This window comes from Brassica napus, chromosome C6 (genome assembly GCF_020379485.1).
Source record: "Brassica napus cultivar Da-Ae chromosome C6, Da-Ae, whole genome shotgun sequence".
Classification (NCBI taxonomy): Eukaryota; Viridiplantae; Streptophyta; class Magnoliopsida; order Brassicales; family Brassicaceae; genus Brassica; species Brassica napus.
In genome coordinates, this window is record NC_063449.1 from 41,137,792 (window position 1) to 41,161,375 (window position 23,584).

A 23,584-nucleotide genomic window follows, 5' to 3' on the forward strand; every position below is an offset into this window, starting at 1 on the left:
ATAAATAGTAGTATAATATTGTTTTCATAATTATTTTATAATAGAAAAATATATTTAATTTAAAATCTTACAAAAAAATCTTGGATCCAAAGAAATGTTTATGTTTTTATAAGAGAGATGATGTAGATCTGTATAACTTCAATGTTGTAATTTCAATATGATTCAACGAAGCTTTTAGTTGAATAAACTATATATAAGTGTCTAGTATTTCAGTGAGTATAAACATAGTAGTAAACATTGATATGATAAACTTTTGAAGTAGATATATATTCTTAGTTTTATAATATATATGAAATAAATTAAGCAATGAAAATCTTATAAAATAGATAAATTTAAGGGTCATTCAAAAATTATATATATATACACATATATATATATTAGTTTTAAAAATTTAAGAGTAAAATGTTTCATTATGTTTTCCTTGGAGAACCGACACTGTCTTTTACTACTTTACTATAATACGAAAATTGTTATTTTATTGTAAAGTTTAGTCGAATATACCAAACAATATATCGTTGAATAATGCACAATCAGATTGACAAGAATTCCCAATAATGGATGAACCGGGTTCCCAAAACGTTATCCGGTCCACATAAACCAAATCTGGTTTAATTCGTGGCTATGATTCAGTAGACGTCACTGTCGTGTCTTCCTTTATAGATCTTGAACGGACCATAGCCCACTATAAAGCACCCAATAATTGATAAACCAGAAAAGCCTATAAATAATGCTCCCCGGTTAATACCATTTCAATACTTGCAAGTTACAACAAACAAAAAAACATAAACATAGTTAAACTAATTATTACAAGTAACACTCAAGAACATGGAGGAGCAGAGCAAGAACAAGATCAGTGAGGAAGAAAAACAGCTTCATGGGAAACGAAGTAGACCAAAGGGAGGATTGATTACTATGCCATTCATCTTTGGTATGAGTTCGTTATGATTATTGTTTGAGCCTTTTTGGCAAAATTTAATATTCTCTAGTTAATATTAAATGGATTATTATTATCAGCTAACGAGATATGTGAGAAGTTGGCGGTGGTTGGGTTTCACGCAAACATGATAAGCTATCTAACAACACAGCTTCACCTTCCCTTAACCAAAGCAGCCAACACTCTCACTAACTTCGGGGGAACTTCGAGTCTCACTCCTCTCCTCGGTGCCTTTGTCGCCGACTCCTTCGCCGGCCGCTTTTGGACCATCACGTTCGCTTCGATCATCTACCAAATAGTATGTTAATATATAACTTGTATTCAAAAAAATGAATGAGAAGTCACTCAACCATTGGTTCTAACGAGTAAGTAAATAAACAAAACAGGGGATGACACTACTGACCATATCAGCAATACTTCCGACGCTAAGGCCACCACCATGTAAAGGAGAAGAGGTTTGTGTAGTAGCAGACACAGCACAGTTGAGTGTACTGTACATAGCTCTTCTTCTTGGAGCTCTCGGGTCGGGTGGGATCCGACCTTGTGTTGTTGCTTTTGGTGCGGATCAGTTTGACGAGTCGGATCCTAACCAAACTACAAAAACATGGAACTACTTCAACTGGTACTTATATTATATATACTTTTCTTCATATCTATACAAATATCAATAATTAGCCAGATTCCTTTCGTATATTCCGCAGACTTTTATAATTTGTTAAAATTGTCATAGACATTTTTAAAAAATGAAATAATACTAAGGTTACCTAACATCAACATGTTTTTTTGGGTAAAATAACATCAACATGTTTGAAACATATTAATGTATTTTGTCTGAACCCTACGTGACTATATTAGCTAACATGACTTTGTAACACTGCTATTAATGTAAAAAAAGAGACAGCTAGCCTTTAAGCCTTTTTGATGTATTTAAAGTTCTATAGTCTAAAGAAATAAGTAATTATATAGATGTCTAAAAGTCATTTTTCTGAATAATGAGCATGTGTTTGATGGAACTATTTTATTAAACAATTTTTGTAGATATTATACACCCGTTAAACTTTTTGTCAATGGATTTGAATGATTAGGTACTACTTTTGCATGGGAGCAGCAGCATTAGTGGCGGTGACGGTACTTGTGTACATCCAAGATAACGTTGGGTGGGGTTTAGGTTTGGGCATCCCGACAGTAGCTATGTTCTTATCCGTTATTGCTTTTGTCGGCGGCTTCAAGCTTTACCGTCATTTGGATCCATCGGGTAGTCCATTTACCCGTTTGATCCAAGTGGCAGTCGCAGCTTTCCGCAAAAGGAAACTGATGATGGTTTCTGATCCTACTCTTCTATATACGAACGATGAGATTGATGCTCCTATCTCCTTAGGTGGTATACTCACCCACACCAAACACATGAGGTACGAACAATTATATTGACGTCTCTTTTTCTCCAATTTATATTGTTCACCCTCACCATATAGTTTTTGTTTCTTTTTAAAGTATTGTGTAGTTGCGAAGGCACTATGATATACTCCTTTCGTTTCATTAAGATAGATGTTTTAGAAATAAAAAATTGTTTCACAAAGATAGAAATTTTGTGTTTTCTATAAAAAATTGTAAATTTCAATAAAATTAATTGATTTTATTAAATTATTATTAATTAAAAGTTATTCAAACTTGAAAATTACAGAAAGTGATATATTTATTATTGTGATTTAATGTGTTTTTTATCAATTATTTAATGTGTTTTTTTAATATGCGTGAAAACACTAAAAAATCTATCTATTTTGTGAATTAGATCGTGTACATAATTTTGAAATTCACATATAGAAACTAGATATACTATTAACGAAGAGTAGTTACAAATTGAGATACCACAATGATTTTGGAAAGAGCTAAAGTATAGCTAAATGATGAGACAGACATGAGAGTAAACATATTTAAAACTTTTTTCTTGATCTTGGTCATAATTAATTTACTAATTCAATTGATTCAGAACTCAGAAGTATACTATTAATCATTTCAAGTCTAACAATTTAATATATTTGTTTACATAGTATCAATCAGCACACTATTATTATATAATTATTATATATATTTCAGATTGCGTATCTGTTTGACTATATATATCCACTAACCAGATAGTCACGAGGAATCATAGAAGAATCTAAACATATAAAATTATAAAATGGCAACTCCTATAAAATATAGGGACCCTAAAATATAACCTGAAAGAGTAAATCAATATTGTGACGTAAACAATCGAGTAATCGTACAACAACTTGTCCACTAGGTGAAACCAGACAAATCAAAATTCAAAAGTAAAAAAGATAAAAAAAATAAATAAATCATACTTGCAATCGTTGATTCATTACGAAACAAAACAAATCCTTTTTATTGCTTTTGGCATATATGCGTCAATATTGGACCCATTTCGTACAAGTAACAGCTAAGATAATTGGTAGTAACTATTATGATTTAACTCTGATTTTATGGTGTTATACAGTTTCTTGGACAAAGCAGCTATAGTAACAGAGCAAGACAATCTAAAACCGGGTCAAATCCCAAACCCATGGAGGCTAACCACAGTCCACCGGGTCGAAGAATTCAAATCCGTGATCCGAATGGGCCCAATCGGAGCCTCCGGTATTCTCCTAATCACAGCCTACGCCCAACAAGGAACCTTTTCTCTCCAACAAGCCAAAACCATGAACCGGCATTTAACCAAATCATTCCAAATACCGGCCGGTTCGATGTCGGTTTTCACAACCGTCGCCATGCTCTCAACAATCGTCTTCTACGACCGCGTCCTCGTCAAAATCGCCAGAAAATTCACCGGACTCGAGCGAGGCATCACGTTCCTCCACCGCATGGGAATCGGATTCGTGATCTCGATAATCGCAACGCTCGTCGCCGGATTCGTTGAGATCAAACGCAAAAGCGTCGCGATTGAGCACGGACTTTTGGATAAACCGCACACGATGGTCCCGATCTCGTTTCTCTGGCTGGTTCCTCAGTACAGTCTCCACGGAATCGCCGAGGCTTTTATGTCGATCGGGCATTTGGAGTTCTTCTACGACCAAGCGCCGGAGAGCATGAGGAGTACGGCGACGGCGCTGTTCTGGATGGCGATTTCGATCGGGAACTATGTGAGCACTTTGCTCGTGACGTTGGTTCATAGATTCAGCGCTAAACCGGATGGAAGCAATTGGTTACCGGATAACAATTTGAACCGAGGGAGGCTTGAGTATTTTTACTGGGTGATCACTGTGTTACAAGCGGTTAACCTCGTGTATTATCTTTGGTGTGCCAAGATTTACACGTATAAACCGGTTCAGGTGCATCATATCAAAGAAGACACTAGTCCGGTTAATAATGAATTACAATTATCCAATAAAAATTGAGTGATGCATGAGCTCTTTTGGATATGTAATGTAAGTAGTACTATTATCTATAAACTCAATAAAAATAGAAAGCTTTACTTTTTCAATATTAGTGTTTGTGACGAATAAATTGATCTAAATTGCATTAATATATAAAATAAGACTAATTTAGCTTGAATTTATATTTAACCGAAAATGATGATAAACTTAATTTTTATCTTGAAAATTTATATTTTTATCAGAAACTGATTTTTTATTTTATTTTTGCTAAAAGCTATCATTTTTGTCATATGTTGTTTATATTGAATATTGATACTTCAAATGTTCAAATGTCAATACATCCGATCCACCACAACAAAGAAACATTTCAACCCAAGTGCATGTATCATGATTCATCCACAGAAAACCCACCATACTTCCAAGTAAACTTGCTTAGTATAACCTTGTGGAGGATAAAAAAATTTCACTGTCAAACAAATTATGTGTTAACCAACTCAGACCACTTGCTGCCACATACGACTGAGTATGCCTTCCATAGTTCCATTGATAACATTTGACGCTATGAGATCAGCCCATCTATTAGTTTGCTTTTATTCTCTCACAATTCTCCACCATTCTATATTTTTGAGTTCTTCCAGATTAGCAATGGATTGAGATTTAAAAGATGGCCATTTTCGCGGTCTGGTGACAACATTCACAATACAAACATGATTGAGAGCAAAGATCACTTCAAACTTCAGATCCTGCAAATATGTACTTGACATGAAAGCCATCCTGCTGTGCATCACCACCTCTCCATTCTGATTACAAAGGACCTATGCTCCACCCCCACCCCATTGAAATTGCTAAAAGCTGAAAATATACTATATTTGGTTTTATTATGCCTATTATTATTTTGTTCGAAATTTGAGAACTTGATTGACCTCAAACACCTAAGCTAGTTTGTATTGACTATGACATTAATTTAAACTGAAATATTTGTACAAATAAGACTAAGATAAAAAAAAACATAAAAACATATTGAAAATGATTTTTTTTTTGAAAACTTAAACATTTGATATAAAACTGAAAGAAAACTATACCAAAATCTGAACCCTCTATGTATTTTGTTTTACTTTGATTAATATATCTGATTAAAATAAAAATAGTTATTTATGATTTATACCATTAAAATATTGAAATTTTTACATTCATTAAAGATGATATATTAAATAAATTTTAATTAATTAATTCAAATTATGAAATTAAATGATCAATATAATTAAACTAATTAATAATTTAATTACTTTTATAGATTAAAATTGAATTTAAATAATGATAAATACAAAGCAACACAAAATTATGTTGTGAAAATATTTTATAAAATTAAATACTATGAATAGTATACTGAAATAGGTGATATTGAATTAATAAAATTATATTTTAAATGAAGATATTAAAAATTAGATTAGTATGCATTAACGTGAAAATAAAAACTTTTAAATATATATTATTTGATTATAGGGTAGGTTCGATTATAGTCTTTTGTCATGATTGTATATTTTTCATTAAATAATAAAATCCATTCGGTATTTATGTCAGATTCGGAATCGATTCTGATTTATTTTTATCGGATTCGATTCAGATTTTCGAGTTGGGTTTATTTGCCGAGCCCAAACCAGTTCGAAACATGATCGAAAATGCATGATTGAGTTAACTGGGCCATTATTGAGCCGGAAATGATAACAACGGTGTGAATCTTCATCATGAGAGGTCCTTTATGGAGTCACCTTCAAGCAGCTCCATGGGAGGTACTGATATACTCACTAACTTCAGTGAGAGAAGTAGCAGTAGTAGTAGTAGTAGTAGCAGCAGCTCTGAAGAGGACAATGCAGATGATGATGATGATGGGTGTGTAGATGATTGGGAAACTCTCGCTGATGCATTAGAAGCTGAGAAGGAGAATGAGAAAGAGAAACTCCTTCATGAGTCAATCAAGAAGCAAGAGAATGTTGCACATTCAGCTTCTAGTGTGGGTGTTGGAGATGCAGCATCACGAGCTTGGAGACAAGATGATGATCATCGTCCTCAGGGTTTACCTAATCTGGCCAAGCATCTTAGTTTTCCGGAGCTTGACAAGCGTTTCAGCACTGTGTCGATACCCTCTTCATGTCCTATTTGTTATGAAGACTTGCACTTTACGGATTCATGTTTCCTCCCATGTCCGTGCGGGTTCAGGCTCTGTCTTTTCTGCCACAAGACTATTAGCGATGGAGATGGGCGTTGTCCTGGATGCAGGAAACCATATGAACGGATCATAGCTGAGACTAGTCTTGAAAATGGTGGTTTAACAGTTCGGTTGACTCGTTCCTCTAGCATGTTTTGCAGGTTTTAGAAAAAAAAGAGATGTTGTTTCTCTGTTTTCATGTCCATCACTGTTGGACTCTCTCTGGTTCTTTTTTTTTTAGCTTTAGGTAATGTGGGTATAGTGTTGTCTTTTGGGACTCTTGAGAACTTTGAGCTTTGTTTGCTGCTAAGTCTGAAACATTTGTGTGTGGTGTGTGAATACATAAAAAAAAAGTGTTACAGAATATGCCAATATATAAAAAATAGTTTCAGTAATTGTTTGGTCGTGCAATCATTCCTTGAGTGAACATTGAAACTGGACATGTTTCTCCAAGTTTTGATTGGCTTTGACTTTAAGTTCAAAAATAGGGTTGCTATTCAAATAATGAATTAGTGGGAAATTAAGCATGTATCTTGAAAGACTTGATATAATATCTCAAAATTAAACTGCAGTTTCCTCTTGTTCAGCGTTCTCTGTTTCCTCTTGTTCGCTTTCCAGTGTAGGAAGAGGCGGTAGCAGCTGCTGCACGAGCTCTAGTATCCCTTCTGTGTCGATTTCACGTTCATCAGGCTTCTCTATGATCTACAAAAGTCAAGACACAATCATCAAAGGCTATAACGCAATGATAAGTGAAATTTGGTTAAAAGAAGAACACAAACCGGCGTCAATTCAACATCAGAAGATGGCCTGAGATTGATGATATTGAGAATCTCAGCTTTAACAAGCTTAAAATCTTTGCACTTGTCAGAGAATTTGGTAACACTCTCTCGCGTCTGAGTGGAAGCAGCAGTCTCCATCAAATAATCATAGACCTGAGTTTAAACAAACAAAAGTACATCCACTTCACTAACTCTCGTATAAGGAGGCCACAAGAGATTTGACAAGGGCAGCAAGAGAGAGACCTTGTACTCTGAGCTAGAAACTTTATCCTTAAGGCCCATAACTCTTGTAGTATCCTTTGATGCACCTTTTGAGTTAAGCAAATCAAGCACCTCGAAGTTTGTTACTGTACCTGCGTTTGCCTTCACTCTGCAAAACATCAACATCGAATTTTGATTCATAAACAAAAAAAAAAAAAAGGGAAAGACTTTGAGTAAATAAAAAAAACATAACTGAAAATAGATACATCATCTCTGAGGCTTCAAATTCAGACAGGAAGGTTACAGATTCTGCTCCTGACAAAATTCAATTGTAACATCAAAGATCAGCTACAGAGAGTTCAATGTTCCCAGAATCAAGCTAATGTCTTTAGGCCTGCGGGGGTCCCTCATCTTTTTCTTCTTCTAGGGTTCACCAGCTCTTTAGTTTTTGTGGGTTTCAAGCCCAATAATATGGCCCAATAGCCTTTATAAAAATGAATCTTGTAAATCATTGCCGGTCATGTACATAGCCAACTGAAATGTTGGTTTATGGCACACAATTTTTTTAGAATTGATATATATGAACATAGATCTCTAATTTAATCAATTTTCGTTTACTACAGCCATTAGTAAATTGTTTAAAGCCTCTAAAATCTGTATATAATGTTGTTCATATTTTTTTAATGTTTTGGCATGACGGAAGGAGGATGTGGTTACGGAGACCTATTCCAAGAAGGTTATGGGTTAGAGACGGCGGCGCTAAGCACGGCCCTCTTCAACAACGGCCAGACATGTGGTGCTTGTTTCGAGCTCACTTGTGTAAACTCACAATGGTGCAAACCAAAGGCCGGTCCAATCAGAATCACGGTTCTACTAACTTCTGCCCACCAAACTACTCTCCACCGGTCGATATCCACTGGTGCAACCCTTCTAACAAACACTTCGACTTATCCATGAAAATATTCACTTCCAACGCCGAGTACAAAAGTGGGATCGTTCCAGTGAAGTTCAGGAGAGTGAAGTGTCAAAAGAGAGATGGTGTGAGGTTTGAGGTTAAAGGAAACCCTAAGGCCAACATTAACGGGGGATCTTAGGGGTCCTTAGGGGGTATTTGATGGGTGGGTCCCAATAATAAAGTGTATAATAAAGTAAAAGAAAAATTAAATTATAAACATTTATTAAATTCTTAATAAGTATGAACACTTTAAAAAATATTACTTTCGGGAACAGAGGGAGTATATCATATCTGCACATTCAATACTGATTCTTATTATTTCCTTACTGAGTGGGAGATATTGGGTACGTTTCTTATCAAATATGGAAATAAGTAATGTATACCATTTTAGATTTATTTCTTTTTAGACTCTCATGTTTTAAATGGTAAATGGTTAACATATAATGGAATCAATGAGAGCACAAGAAATGGAATAAAGTGAATGAGATGAAAATGGAATATATCTATTACATCCATTCACTATCAAAAATTTTTGAATTGTTTATCTTGTTGTGGAAGTAATTGAATGAGCGTTCCATATTTTTAATATCTTTTTCATATGAGCGTGTTCCATTTTATTCAAGGTAAACTGTAAAAAAAAATTGTTGAATTGAACGAATAAGACATTCACATTATTCCAGTCCACATTATTGTGTGTCGCCTTCAAAGAATATTGCGAGGCTAAATTACACTACCTTCAATGAATATTGTGTTACAGGCTTACAGCCTAATCTGAGTGATGATTGTGAATATGGATCCAGCTTCTGTTTAGACTTTGACGAACATGAATGGATTGTTCATTGCAGCTTAAGAAAACAAATCATTCAAGCTGGTGGTAGCAAGATGATGACTCAAATTTGCATTCTTCAAACTTGTTTCGAGAAAAATAACACCTGTGAGTGTGTTCCAATTCATGTATGATAATTTGATTTGCTTCTGGTTTTTTTATTAATCCGGTTCGGTTTTCTGTAAGGTTTCTCAGGAAAAGTTAACTTGAACTTAGAGATACTAATGTGAAGGAACATTGTGTTGAGTCGAGCCAAGTTTTCAGTGAAGTGTTTTCTCACTCAGGTTTCGAACAGACTAGCACTTGCAGTGATGTTGCTGCCCAAGCATTGCCTTCTCCTCTAAGAAGTGAAATGCAGAGAAAACAACAGAATAACTCCAGCTATAATTCAAAGTATGTGGCAAGACTTATGGGTGTTCTCAAGCTCTAGGTGGTCGTCACCAAAAGCTTTGGCATTTATAGCTGGATTTATCAATTAGATTGTGTAGAACATGCAACGTTGTTTGTAATAGCAACAAGGTTTACAACAATCATTTAGCCGGTCAGAAGCAAAGCCCCTGTAAATGCATAGAATCTTAATTCTTATTTCTTACACTCATTGCATGTCCTTACATATGATTCCCTTATTTCCCTGATACACTAGAAACTTGGGAAGTAGAAGAGAGACATTCAAAAGAGTTCTGAAAGTAAACTGGTCAAGACGCATGGAAGTTCAACTTGCTTAATATTCCATATGTCTTTGGCATATTCATGGATTGTCCGATCACTGCTAAACTTGGATGAACCTGCTGTATTCAAGATGATTGACATTCTCGTCCATCTCTGTAATCATTTATAGCAATTTTAAGCTTAGAATGTTGAGGAAGTTTCATATTGAGTCAACATATAAGCTAAAGCACTTACTAACTGCCGGTTCTGAGATAACCTCCTCAGCTTTAGCACGAGCAGTTTGAGCATCTTCTTTAGAATCTTGGGACTGGTCTACGGTGTTTTCTGCAATAACTGGTTTGTTCTGTGGCTTCACAATCACATCTGCAAAGGCAGAAGGCAACTCAAAGTTTTCTAAGATCATCATTGCCTTGATCAGTTTCTCCTGGAGCAAGTCAGGATCTGCGGTGCCATACTCAGAAACAATTGTGCCAACTAGCTGCAAAACAGAATGCAGATTAGACCAGAGATGTGGAAAAAAAAAAGAAGAAGATAGACACTTGATGCTGTTCAGGGATAGACCTCCTCATCAATCTTTTCGATAAATTTCCACATGACAAGGGAGAAATTTCTCCATTAGTTCTAAACTCCACTTCTCCAGTGCCTCAGGCAGGACTGTGTTGTTTGTGTATGCCAGTCCTTGAAAGATCATTAAACTATTCAGAAACACGTTGCAGGTTCCAAAACTGTAGATTGTGTTTATTTAAGATAAAGGGAAACAAATAAGAAGAGGAGACACAATCACTTTTAAGAAGTACCTCTCTGTGTGATTTTCCAAGCGTCCTCCCAGCTTAGTCCTTTCAAATCAATTAGAATACTCATTAGCTCAGGAGTGCATAGGGTTGGGTGAGTGTCATTCATTTGCACTGCAACCTTCTCTGGAAATTCTTCCCAGCTGACGCTTCCTCCAGACCTTGTCTCAAAACGTGCTATGATATCTTGAAGCGAGGCTGAGCACAGAGTGTACTGCTGCTTCAGACGAAGAGCCTTTCCTTCATTTGACTCATCTCCAGGATAAAACACGTAGCAAATCTAGTTCCATTAGGGGGAGAAGGGAAGAAAACAATATGTATACTTGGAAAACTCAGCGTTAAATAGAGCTTCTGCTGCCTCGGTATGCTTGCCAGAGTTATATGAAGACAAATCAAAATCTGCTGAAGGGGCTTTTGTTGACCAGTTGTCTTAGTTTTATAGCCAGGTATAGGAACATCATAAGCAAACGGCCAGAACGTCTTCTCCACCAATCCAACGTTTCTTACCATCTGATCCAGAAACCACTTTTCCATAGGATATGAGACATATCGTTTCTGACAATTTCCCAAGGATTGAAAGAAACAGTTAAGTCCACTGTTCAACATTTTGCTTTGAGGAGGTAAAAATTATTGATATAGTGTTCAATAGCAATAAGAGAAGAGGATCTAAAGCCAGTTTTCTGCAGCTTCCTCCTGTCCATCTTTTGTGATTATCTGTTTGAACAAGCCGTACTTGTATCTAAGTACATAACCCCATGCCGGATAATTCAAAGTTGCCATGGAAACCAAAAAGCAAGAGGCAAGTCTCCCAAGTCCACCATTCCCAAGTGCAGGATCTGGTTCCTAGAAAATTGGAAGTGAAGAAAGTGAGCAACTCAGCACACCTGGCCATAGACCAATCTCCAATCCAACTCAGACTTTTGTAGTAAATTATAGACCAATCTCCAGTAATAAACTCACATGACTAGCTACACTTTCCAAATCAAAGCCAAGTCTCTTCAAAGCATCAGCATAAGCTCAACTAAGACCAAGGTTACCCTACAAAGGGACAAGATGGTCACATAATAAACCAAGTTAAGTACAAAGAGAAAGGTGGAGACTTTTAAAGCAAAAACTCCATAGACAAAATAGTAGGCCTGCTTAGCATTTAGCATTCACCCTGTTGTAACACTCATAAGTAGCGTTCCAGTTCATGATAAGAGCGTCCCTAACGCTCTGTGCAGTGGGCGAAGAAACCCTTAGGCAACTCAAACTTCTCAGGAGAAATGAAGGAGTGTCCGGTTCCAGAGGGTATTGATGCTCATCGTGTACGACCGAGTATAGAAGGAGGGTTCAAGGAACTAGGCTACTCTGGTCCTGTCTCAATCACAGCCTATGGAGACCAAAAACAAACCCCTGAATACCTCCTACGAGCTCTCTCTTCCACTGGAGTCGCTGTGGTACATGTCAGATCTGGTTAGTCTAATTAGTTTTTAATATATATATATATTAATAAAGTTTATAGTTAGATCTTTCTCTCTCTGAGAGAGAGAAGAAAAGTAGATCTATTATCGGGTCCGGTGATCGGCCGGCGCGTGAGCGTGCGTGCCGTCACCGGAACCCCTAAAGTTACCGTCAAAAGTCTTTGATCTTCGCCTTCTCGACGTCTCCTCCCTCCTCCGCTTTGCTTGAGCCCTGGAAGAAGATCGTCCATGGCGGTTCTGTTTCTGGTGTAAAGGTGCGGTCGTGGTGAGGAAGACGCGGTGAGGCGCGTTTTGCAGCTTGTGGTTTTGTCTCCGGGAGGCGGAGGCTCCGCCAGCTCTGTCGTCGCCGGTTCAGGTCCCCGCGAGGTGGAGGCTACGCTTAGCTCCGCCTTTGTCGGTCAAGATTACGGGGGGTGAAGGTGCTCCATGCCTTGCCTCGCCTTCGGTTAGTTCCCTTTGCTTAATTTTTAGGGTTTCGTCGATTTCTCTCCTTTTAGTTCTGTCAAGTTTAGTGGGTTCGGATTGGTGGTGACGACGTCGGAAGACGATCGAAGCTGGTCCAAGGTTATCGGTGACGGTTCCCGCAAAGTCTTCATCTTGGTGATTGTGATGATTGGTAACGGATGAGAACTCGATTCGTCGATTGATGCTCTCCGAAATTGGGCTCACTTGTGTCGAAGACGTTTGGCGGTGGTGATGGTTTGGAGTCAGGGTGCTCCGGGGGATCCGGGTGATCACCGTCGGTTGGCTCCCGGTGTTGATGCGAAGCGAGGGTGTCTGCGCGGCGGCTAAGCCTCGTGGATTTGGGTATTTAGTTTGTGGGCTTTAGGCCCGTAAGTTTGTCTCTTTTTGGCCCAAGTTTCATGGGCTTTTGTATGTTTGGGCTTCGGCTCTGGGCTTGATCCATCTATAATTAAATAACAATTTGGCGGAAAAAAAAAAAAAAATCTTTCTCTCTCTCTGCTTAATTATTAAAAAAAGAGTTCAAAAATTAATTGTCTAACTACTACAGGAGGTTATACGCCCTCAGCCTACAGAACTCATATCAGCAACGAATAAGTGGGGAAAAAACTACGCTGAGAGACGCCTGAATATGCTACAGCTAAAATCCATGTGTGGTGGGACATGTTTGACTGTCCTATTCCCGACGGTTATGATGCTCGTCTGGTCCGTCCTAGTTTGGAAGGAGCTTTCAAGGAACTAGGCTACTCTGGTCCTGTCTCCATCACTGCCTTTGGCGACCATACACAAACCCCTAAACGCCACCTTCAAACCCTCTCTTCCACTGGAATCGATGTTGCACATGCCACTCTTGGTTAGTCCATTTGGAATTTAAAAAAAAAAAAAAAAAAAAAAATTAGCAACTATCCCTTGCATGCTTTTTACCTTTTCTTTTGTTGAAACAACAGGAGTCATATCTTCTCGCATCTTTGATGATTTGATGGAATGGCGAGGTCGTATTACTACTCCGGCTACAATGATGATCATATCGGATGGGGTTGAAGAACTTATTGCCAAGCTACAACAACGAATCAAATTCAACCTGTTTTGGGCTTATTCTTGTAGGCCTTGGACAATGTCAGTCGTGCTCACTTCTGCTGAGTGGCTCTGGGATAGCTTACTTGCAGGTGTTTTGTTTTTACCTCTCTTCTATCCACTTACATATATATATATATATATATATATATATATATATATATATAACCACCAAACTAATCTCTCTTAAAGCTATTAGTTTCAGCGACAAAACGACATGTTCTTCGGGACTGTAGTGCAAGTGTTGTTGAATCTACCGGAATGTTTTATTGCAAACTGTGCTACACTAAGCGCACACTCCTGGATAAATTCATTAAGCATCTTTCGAGTAAAAAACATCTCTCTCAAGTAAGCACCTTCCCTCTCTCTATCTCCCTCTCTTTTTGTAATCAATACATTTGTCTAACCATTTTAGGAAAAAGCAGGAGGGGTGTATTACTGATCGTCGTCGACGTTCCAAGAAGCTGCGACTGTCCTGGCTCAGGGCAAGTTTTTTTTTCTTAATGATACCTTTATAATGATTTTACCACAGACACCAAAATTGTATGCATGCTATTTCTCAGCAACTCTCATGTTTTTCATATTGTAGAAGCATCATTTTCCAGAGACCAAGCAGTTGAAGAATGCTCCTTAGTAGAGGAGTTATGACTTATAATTTTCTTAAAAAAATTGTATATATTTTTGAAAATTTTAGTAATAAAATTGTATAATTTAAAATATATAATTATATTATATTTTGAAATTTATAATGCATTTTGAATATATTTATTTTAATGATGATTTATGAGTTATTTCCATATTCTAAAAAAATTTCTAAAAATATAAATTGACATTAAATGTAATATATGAGTTGTTACCATATTTAAAAAATTTACCAAAAATATAAATTAACATTAAATTCAATTGTCCATGTCATATTAAGCTATAAGACATATCATCAATTTCAGTAGACATGTCATATTTATTTTGTGAAAATGAATGACATGTGGCAAAATCACTTCTCAAATATAGTTTAGGAGATTTTAAGGAATTTACATAGTATATAACAAAATTTGATGCGCTCGAAATTTTGTATTCAAAGTTCACGTGGTAATAATTATTTTATAGTGTACAAGACAAAAAAATATATATATATATTAGAGCAAGATTATCGCCATATCTTAGGCAAAGTCCTTAGCATTTAATTGCCGAAAATAAATCAAAATTGAGTGTAATAACGTAGGACGTTCCTTAATTAAGGAATTTTGAGGCGCGTCCTATGTTGCCATGTGTCGCTACGATAGTAGCCGACGGATTTTGGAAGGGGAAACCGAGAGGCGTCTCCGATTCACTCTCATTTTCGTTCGAGAGCGAAACACTCGAAGACGATCGAGACTCTTGAGGTGATTCACCGGAGAATTACGAAACGTGGCGATTCTCGATTCTTCATCGTCATCTTTTCCTTTCGATCTCGGTACCGATCTGGTGTCTCATACAAGGCGAATCACCGTTGTCTTCCTTCCACCGCCGATTCAACTTCGTCTTTTTTCCACCGCCGATTCCAAGGTAAAGCAGGCTTGTTTCCTCCATGGTCTTGCATGTATTTTGTCGTTCTCGATCTAGGTTAAGGACAATGTTAAGGACTTACTAATATTCTACACATTTCCTTTTATCCTTTTAATTTGTCCTTAATCTTCATATATTATTAAAAAATGCTAAGGACTCTTAAACTTGTCCTAGCAATAATCATGCTCTTATACAAAGCAACTCACATATATAACTGTACATTTTTGTCAGTTTTTCACTACAAAAGATATTTTTATGTTAATCTTTCCCCATTTTTTTCTTGTTTCCTTGGAGTTCGCCAACATGGACCAAAGGCTTGATAAATAAGAGACCTATCACGACAGTACATTTTGTTGGGACTTGGGAGGAAAGAAAAAAGCATTTACTATTGAAGCAAAATGTTGTTTTAGGTGAGGGGGAATCCAATACTAGTAAAGAGAAAAGACGAGTTCTCTTCAGTGGGTCAAGACAAAGACGTGTTTTATTAGATCAATGAATCGAAACAGTGTTACAAAAGGAGAAAAAAAACAAAGAAATTAGTCCGGCGAAAGCTAGTTCGTCGGACCGTACAAGTCGGCGAGAAGTAAAATATAAACCCTAGATCTAGCCGAAAGTGAGTGTAGTAATTTGCGGATCCCCTTTCTTGTTGTCTTTCTTCCTCTTTTTATAGACACATGCTCGTTGACCTAATGTGCTCTGTCTTGATGGGCCTCCTCGAGTGGTTGGGCCGAGGTGTCGGGCCGCTAACTCGAGTCGTCGAGCCGACGACGTTCGGTTGGTCGTCTCGCCGATCAAAAGCAGTCTAAAACCGAGCTGATCCCCGGCTCGCAAGTCGACGAACCGACTTTCTTTGTTGTGATCATGTGTCTGGATAATTGTCTTGTAGGCCTTTTGGGAGGGCTAGACCCATACACAACACAGACGAGATCGTTAGAGTTAGATGATGAAAGTGATCTGAGCTGATTCTAGATCTTCAAAAGCTATTTAGGAATCAATTTTTCATCATCTAACTTGGATTTACATCTTATCTCTTTAAATTTCAATAGTTCTATTGGACATAATTGAAGTATGAGGTAGCAAACTGTCATCATCAGTTGTTTCTTGCGGATAAACTTAGTTGGCTAGTTTTGTAGATGTTCTTAATCTCTTTCTAATTGTAATTTTTTTTTTGGTTTCAGTAGACATGGTAGCTTCTCAAATGATCTGAAGTTGAAAAGTGTGGTTGGTCACTTTTTTCATTTCTCAATTATAGTCCTTTACTATGGCTGGTTAGTTTTGCTTTCAAACCATTTTTTAAGAAGAAACTTGCAGAATTTTTTCTTTTACATGTTAAAATATTATGCTTTTGATTGACCTGCAGGAGAATTAGCCACAAAACTCACCACCATAACCATGGACATGTTGAGAACAATGATTCTTGGCATCCTGTATGTTTTTTTTCTTTGCCTTGTTTCAGCCAACGTGGCGTTTACTAGATGAAGTCTTTGTTTATACTGTTTATGTGATTGTAGAGGTCGAAGAAAATCTATACGAGTTTGGACAAACCGACTCGTTTCCTTAGATAGGTTGTGGCCTCAAAAAGGTCCTTGTTTTGTTGATGGGTTCCACTTGTAATGCTTCCCAGCTTGTTGCCATGGAGGTTGGAGCCTAATTTTGTTTTGTTTTATTTTAACAAAGTGTTTCTGAGTTGAGATGATGAATGTGCTTCGTATTCTTGACAAGTACAAGATTTGGTGCCTAGATGGGAACAATTACTAGATAGCTAATGACATTTGATGGAATATGTCGATTATTTGTTAAGGTTTGTTGTTTTGTTTCAGTAAATTTATTCAGGAAAGCTTTCCTGTTTATGTACTAAACTTTCCAAAATAACTTGAATTTTGCAGGTTATTACTGATTCAGCTAGTTGTACTTAATACATTTGTTTCTCCTACTCCTTTGAATGATATTCTAATTTTTGGTTTTACTGTGCAGAGAGAAAAATATGTACATCGTTTCTAATTTTTTTTTTTTTGTATGATTTTCTTCTTTTTTAGATTATTCAAGATATGCTTCCTGATCATGTCTTAAATCTTCCAAACAAATTGAATCATGCATGTCATTACTAATTCAGCTAGCTGTAACAAGTAAACTACTGATACATTTGCTTTTCCTGTTATATGATGAAGTTTCCTATTCATATGTGTTCTATTCTTTTCATTTTAATGGTTTGTTGATGATTTGCATTTTTATTAATCATTTTTGGATGTTGTTTATTCAATGGTTTATGTGATATGCACCATACCATATATATATTTGTTTTTGGAAGCCTGTCCTAAATAAGTTGGATGATTCTCCTCGGCCTAGCAGCCAAACTTGCATATTTTCCCCATACACTCTCTCAATCCGGGTTCTATTGCGGTTGATTCAAAAACAATTTTTATATTTTTTGTCTGAAAACATCACAATTTGAAACTTACCAACCATGCAAATATCAAATCTTTAGTTTTTAATCTCATTTCATTTTATTAGTTTAAACTTTACTACAAAGAAACACTTTAACATTTTATTCTGGAAACCCATCCAGAAAACTTAAAATGCCTTCCAAGATTCGATACAGACAAGTGGGAGTTAAATAAAATTATGGTTTGAAAATTAATAGATGATTCTCCTCAGCCTAGCGGCCAAACTTTCATACTTTCCCCATACACTCTCTCACTCCGGGTTCGATTCACGGTTGATTCAAAAACAATTTTTATCTTTTTCTTGTTTGAAAACATCACAATTAGAAACTTACCAACCATGCAGATATCAAATCTTTAGTTTTATTCTCATTTCATTTTTTTAGTTTAAACTTCGCTACAAAGAAACACTCTAACATTTTATTCTGGAAACCCATCCAGAAAACTCAAAATGCTTTCCAAGATTTGTGACACACAAATGGGAGCTAAATACAATTATGTGTTGACAATTAACAGATGATTCTCTTCGGTCTAGCGGCCAAACTTGCTTACTTTCCCCATACACTCGCTCACTCCGAGTTCGATTTGAGGTTATTTCAAAAACAATTTTTTTTTTTTTGTCTGAAAACATCACAATCTGAAACTTACCAACCATGCATATATCAAATCTTTAGTTTTTAATCTCATTTTATTGTTTTAGTTTAAACTTTGCTACAAAGAAACACTCTTACATTTTATTCTGGAAACCCATTCAGAAAACTTAAAATGCCTTCCAAGATTCGTGACACACATATGGGAGTTAAATAAAATTATGGTTTGACAATTAACAGATGATTCACCTCGGCCTAGTGGCCAAACTTGCATACTTCCCCATACACTCTCTCACCCCGTGTTCGATTAACGGTTGATTCAAAAAGTCACGTTCCAAAAAACACACCTTAAGTTTTATTCTTTGAGAACACGTCTTAATATTTCCCCCGTAAGTTTCCTTTCTTCTGCCGTCACATCATGGTCAAGAAGAAGAAGTTTTCAAAGTCTTTGCAACCGTGTCGGCCAAGCTATATAACAAAGAAGAGTACACGAAAGATAAAAATAATATGGAGAAAGACATGATCGAGGACGCTAGATTCAACACGCCGTTGTTGGTTATCACGGAGGCTTTCGAGGAACTGGCAGATTTGCTTAAACCACGGAGGCAAAAACGTGGTGAGATCAGCAGAAACGACGTCGTATCAAACGATGGATTAAGGCTCGATGCGTTTTGCAGTGCGTGTACTCACGTCTCTGTTCTCTTCGGCTGCCTTGGCTTCGCCTTCAAATTCGCTGAGATGGAGTACGTCTCCAAGGTTCGAAACCGTTAAACTCAATTTAATTTTATATTGATATTTTGTTACAAATCTTAAGCCTAGTAAGCCTATGAAACTGAACAAATGTTTTGTTTAAAAATTAGGTTAGAGATTTGGTGGAAGCGTCAAGAACGTTTGATACGTTACATAACATTATTGATCTAGATGTTATGAATCAAACGGTTAAGACACAAGGAAGCTATTCACGAAATCTCCGACGTGTTAGACTAGGTTTAGATTTGATCCGAGCCATCTTCGAACAATTCTTGATGACGAACGAGTACTATTCTTTGAAAGACGCTGCAACAAAAGCTTACACACAAGTATGCGCACCGTTTCACACGTGGGCCGTTAGAACAGCTGTTTACGCTGGAATGCATACACTTCCGACAAGGGACCAGCTTCTGTTACGACTTAATGAAACAGGTGAGGTTTTGTTTTGGTTGACTTTTGATGTTATTCTTGTTTTCTTTTGGAGATTTTGAATCTCACTTGTTGTTTAATGGATTTGAAGATCAATCTGTGGAGAAGAACATGAGGAGATACATGGAAGCTTCGAGGCCGATTATAGAGTATATTGACAAGCTTTACATTGATAGGAACATTAAACTGGATTGGTAGCAAATTTTGTTACAAAAAGGTTAGTCGCTGGACATCTAAAATTGTAGCTTCGTCTTAAGCTCAATGATTGTTCTCTCGATGATATTTAATTCATTCTCGAATTTAGATTTTGGATTTGATGGCAAAATTTTAAATAGAAAATAGTATGAAAATTATTGAATAACATAGTATTATCTTGTTGGTTTATGATCTAATGAATGCACAAATTTGTGCTTGTAGTAATTCTAAGGTTCTGGTGATCAAGGTGTTTGTCTTCATCACTTCATATGCAATTACGAGAATCTTAATTTTGGGGTTAACCTATCATAAAACTAGTTTTCTCAGACAAATACAATACTGTACCTTACACTTAATCATTAATTTTAAAAATCGTCATCGGATTATTCATTGCAAAATTAGTTGGGTCTCATTTGGTAGCTTAGTTATGGTTCAGAACATAAAATTTATAACTAGTTTTGTACCGTTAGACTGAATCAAAAGCAAGTTAAAACGTACTCCATTTGATATATTGAAGATTCCACGTAACACCTCTGTGAGATTTAGAATCTGGTTCGAATATTCTTTGTTGAATCCCAACTTTTGAACTTCGTGCGCGTCAGCCGCCCTCAAATCTTCGTTTAATTTGAGATTGAGGCCATTAACTAAGAATAGCATTTTTTTTTGTCGAAACAATAGCATGTTGAAATTTAAAAAACACATCAAATTGACTAATTCAAATGCATTTTTGTAGTACTGACTGAACCAACAATTTAAAATGTACTCCTTGTTTCTCAAATATATTAAAGTCTTATATTAAAACTCCATGGCACATATTGTTTTGTTTTTGGTGATCGATGACATATATAGTTTGACCTAAACAAGAATCAAACGCATGATTTTGATGATAAATTCTCTAACGATCTCGAAGATGTACGTTAAAAAATACAATTTTATAAAATTGAGAACAGTATAGAAAAATACAGAAAATTTAAAAATAAACACGAGTAACTATTTATCCACAACTCAATTACAGTGACAAGGGACAATTCACTATAACTTTAGAATAAAGATTAAAATATATATTTTCTTCTAAAACTTACAATTCAACTTACTTGCATAAAAAAAAAGAGACCACACTAATTTTTTTTATATAGAGTGAGTTAATTACATTAACCTAGTTAGATTAAAGCATATTATAATTTTCGTAAATCTATTACAAATAATTCTAACTTCTATAAAACCATAATAGTAATATTTCATTTTTAGTGTTAGTTTTTGTCTTGTTTTAGTATTATTTGATTTTGTTAGATTATCACCAAATATTCGCGAAATACTTGATAGATTATTTAACGAAATCCTTTACAAATCCCGACATCTCATCTTATGATAAAATTATTATATAGTCAAGAATTTAAGTTTAAAGAATATAAATATGTATAAATAATCAGGATCAAAGTATTGAAAAAGAATATAACATAAAAAGATAAAATCATATTGTTACTTTGATAAAACCAAACTATTGAAAAAGAATATAACATTAAAAGATAAAATCATATTGTTACTTTGACAAAATCAAAGTATTGAATAACATAAAAAATAAAATCATATATATATATATATATATATATACACTATTATTTGCGAAATAAATTTTTGCAACGGAGTTCTCACGTTAAAAGTTAGAGCGGTTGATATCGTTTATACCCTTAATGAATAAATAATATAAATTAGTGGAACATAAAACGAATTTAAAATCTATCTGATTAAATAAGTGATTAAAATTAATAATAATAAGAATTGTCTATAAAATAAATAATTAAAAACGAATTTCTATTAATACTATTATATTTATATATTATATTAGATAATTGACTATAAATAAATATAATAAAATTTTCAAAAATAAAAAACATGTTTTAAAACATAAGATAATTCTTAGATATATTCTGTTGTTATCTGAAAATAATATTTTATTATAAAATTTATAGTTAGATATAAAACAATTTATAGTTAAATGCTAAACAAACAAATAAATATATTTTCTAAAATATATGTGAATGTTTTTAAAATTTAACACAACAATAAGCATATATATATATATATATTGATAAAACTAATGAATATATATTAATAATATTTTGTTTATATGTTATATTTGATAAGTAAATAAAATAAAATTCTCAAAAATAAAATATATTTTAAAAACATAAGATAATTCTTAAATATGTTGTGTTTTATCTGAAATAATATTTTTTATTATAAAATATAAAGTTTAATGTTTGATTTATCTTTTTAAAAACATAATTAATAATTTATTATGTTGGTTTTGATTTAATAGTTATAAACAGATAAATATCTATAAGAACATTATGCCCACATGTGCAGGCAGAACACCTAGTATAACTATGTTTTAAAATTAATTTGTTACTTTATCATAAAACTTTTTTTTTGACGTCAAACGGTCATTTGAGGTGGTCTGGGTAACCAGACCGGAATAGAATAACCAATAAAAAGTAACTCCCTATAGAAAGATCTAAGGTTGTCACCACGGAGCATAACTGCAAGCTGGTTTTGCGCTCGTGGAACATGAATGATGCTGAAATCTGGGAAGCATATTAGTAGCGTCTCTATCCTCTCCAATTTCGTCGCAAAGCTTGGCCAAGCTTGAGGTTCATTTATCATTGCAATTAGCTCCTTACAGTCTGTCCCAAAATGTGTTGAATGTTGAAGCATATTCTCCATTGCCCACTGCAATGCTTCTACCTCCGAGTGCAAAGCTGATTCGCGTCGAATGATATTCTTTGTCTCCATAAGTTGAATGCTTCCACTACTATCCATCCAAGCCCACCCGCAACCACTGAAATGAGCAGCTGCTGTCCAAGATCCATCAAGCAGACAGATATTACCCAAGCTTATGACTTGGATTTCTCATTACTATTCTCTTGCGCCACTGTTTGTACTATTATAAAACTTTGAACATTTATTACATCCATAGTTTTATAACCTATGTTACATGAAAACGGAAGTGAGTACGTTGAAGCAGAAGCATATGATAAACAAGATTTTTTTAAAAAATAGGAAGTGAGTATGTGTGGAAGCGTGTCCGTATATATATAAGAATTCTTTTAAAAAATATAAAACTAAAAAATTATGATTTAAATTTTAAGTAAAATATTTTTTCATGTATAATAATTTGAAATGATTTCATATTAAGATTGTGAAAATGCATATAAATTAAATTTAAAATAAATTATTATATTAATTATTTTAAATATTTTATATTAATTTACATAATATATTTGCATATATGATTTATCTTTCATAAAAACTATAATTTTATATTTTTATTGATATAAGACATTGTGTTTTTTTAAAGAACGAAAGTGTGCATTCAAAACAGAATCGTAAACTTCCAACAATTTAAAAATAATATTTTAGAAGTGTTTTGGAAGCGTCCGTAAGTTTTCACAAGGTTCTGATTCTAATTTCATTTCCGAAACGGAGAACCGCAACGTGAAACATAGTTTATAACAGATGATTATGAGAATTCATATGATAGTTTTACTCATAAATATTTATAATTAATCCATATAACTGTTAATAAATGAAGTGATTCTGAATCCTTAAAAGTTAAAGACTGGAGATCTAGGTGACTTCATTTCAACATTTAAACTCTACTATTAAAGATCCAAATCAAAATAAATTAAGCAGATACTCTGCAAATATCTTAATTCGAAAGACGTGACAGACAGCTGTCAAAAAGATAGAGCGAGTCAAAAATCCCGAAATCACGCGCTTTCCTTCCTACTTATGACAACAACAACTTGTCTGAAGTCCTTTTCCGTTAATTAAAAATGGGCCTCCTTATCGTGATTGAAGAAAGATCAAAAAGCCTCTCAAGGGCCCTCTCGTAATTTC

At 35.0% G+C, this 23,584-nt stretch overlaps 5 protein-coding genes and 1 pseudogene across 6 annotated transcripts; 4 read left to right on the forward strand and 2 right to left on the reverse strand.

The window, feature by feature from the left end:
• The first annotated feature begins 679 nt into the window (after nucleotides 1-679).
• On the forward strand, nucleotides 680-4,415 carry LOC106406160 (protein NRT1/ PTR FAMILY 3.1). The gene is made up of 5 exons (XM_013846766.3): nucleotides 680-928; nucleotides 1,015-1,232; nucleotides 1,321-1,556; nucleotides 2,020-2,343; nucleotides 3,432-4,415. The coding sequence occupies exons 1-5, from the start codon at nucleotides 826-828 to the stop codon at nucleotides 4,327-4,329; spliced, it is 1,779 nt and encodes a 592-aa protein (XP_013702220.1). The 5' UTR covers nucleotides 680-825; the 3' UTR covers nucleotides 4,330-4,415.
• A 916-nt stretch (nucleotides 4,416-5,331) lies between these two features.
• Nucleotides 5,332-6,702, forward strand: LOC106403518. Its single transcript, XM_013844338.3, has one exon. The coding sequence runs from the start codon at nucleotides 6,068-6,070 to the stop codon at nucleotides 6,680-6,682; it is 615 nt and encodes a 204-aa protein (XP_013699792.2). The 5' UTR covers nucleotides 5,332-6,067; the 3' UTR covers nucleotides 6,683-6,702.
• A 168-nt stretch (nucleotides 6,703-6,870) lies between these two features.
• On the reverse strand, nucleotides 6,871-7,915 carry LOC106406161. Of its 2 annotated transcripts, XM_013846767.3 has the most exons (4): nucleotides 7,761-7,915; nucleotides 7,537-7,663; nucleotides 7,294-7,446; nucleotides 6,871-7,216 (listed from the first exon to the last, which is right to left on the reverse strand). In XM_013846767.3, exons 1-4 carry the CDS (start codon nucleotides 7,763-7,765, stop codon nucleotides 7,076-7,078), a joined length of 426 nt encoding a protein of 141 aa, XP_013702221.1. In that variant the 5' UTR covers nucleotides 7,766-7,915; the 3' UTR covers nucleotides 6,871-7,075. The 2 variants fall into 2 exon arrangements, with proteins under 2 accessions (XP_013702221.1, XP_048617101.1); XM_048761144.1 differs by having other exon boundaries at nucleotides 7,537-7,835.
• A 1,924-nt stretch (nucleotides 7,916-9,839) lies between these two features.
• LOC106403517 lies at nucleotides 9,840-11,627 on the reverse strand (annotated as a pseudogene).
• A 256-nt stretch (nucleotides 11,628-11,883) lies between these two features.
• Nucleotides 11,884-14,420, forward strand: LOC106403516. The gene is made up of 5 exons (XM_048761143.1): nucleotides 11,884-12,190; nucleotides 13,211-13,513; nucleotides 13,608-13,826; nucleotides 13,934-14,082; nucleotides 14,160-14,420. The coding sequence occupies exons 2-5, from the start codon at nucleotides 13,324-13,326 to the stop codon at nucleotides 14,250-14,252; spliced, it is 651 nt and encodes a 216-aa protein (XP_048617100.1). The 5' UTR covers nucleotides 11,884-12,190; nucleotides 13,211-13,323; the 3' UTR covers nucleotides 14,253-14,420.
• A 2,120-nt stretch (nucleotides 14,421-16,540) lies between these two features.
• LOC106404757 (ACD11 homolog protein-like) lies at nucleotides 16,541-19,864 on the forward strand. The gene is made up of 6 exons (XM_013845441.3): nucleotides 16,541-16,547; nucleotides 16,640-16,706; nucleotides 16,791-16,861; nucleotides 18,705-19,066; nucleotides 19,171-19,492; nucleotides 19,581-19,864. Exons 1-6 carry the CDS (start codon nucleotides 16,541-16,543, stop codon nucleotides 19,685-19,687), a joined length of 936 nt encoding a protein of 311 aa, XP_013700895.3. The 3' UTR covers nucleotides 19,688-19,864.
• The last annotated feature ends 3,720 nt before the right edge of the window (nucleotides 19,865-23,584 follow it).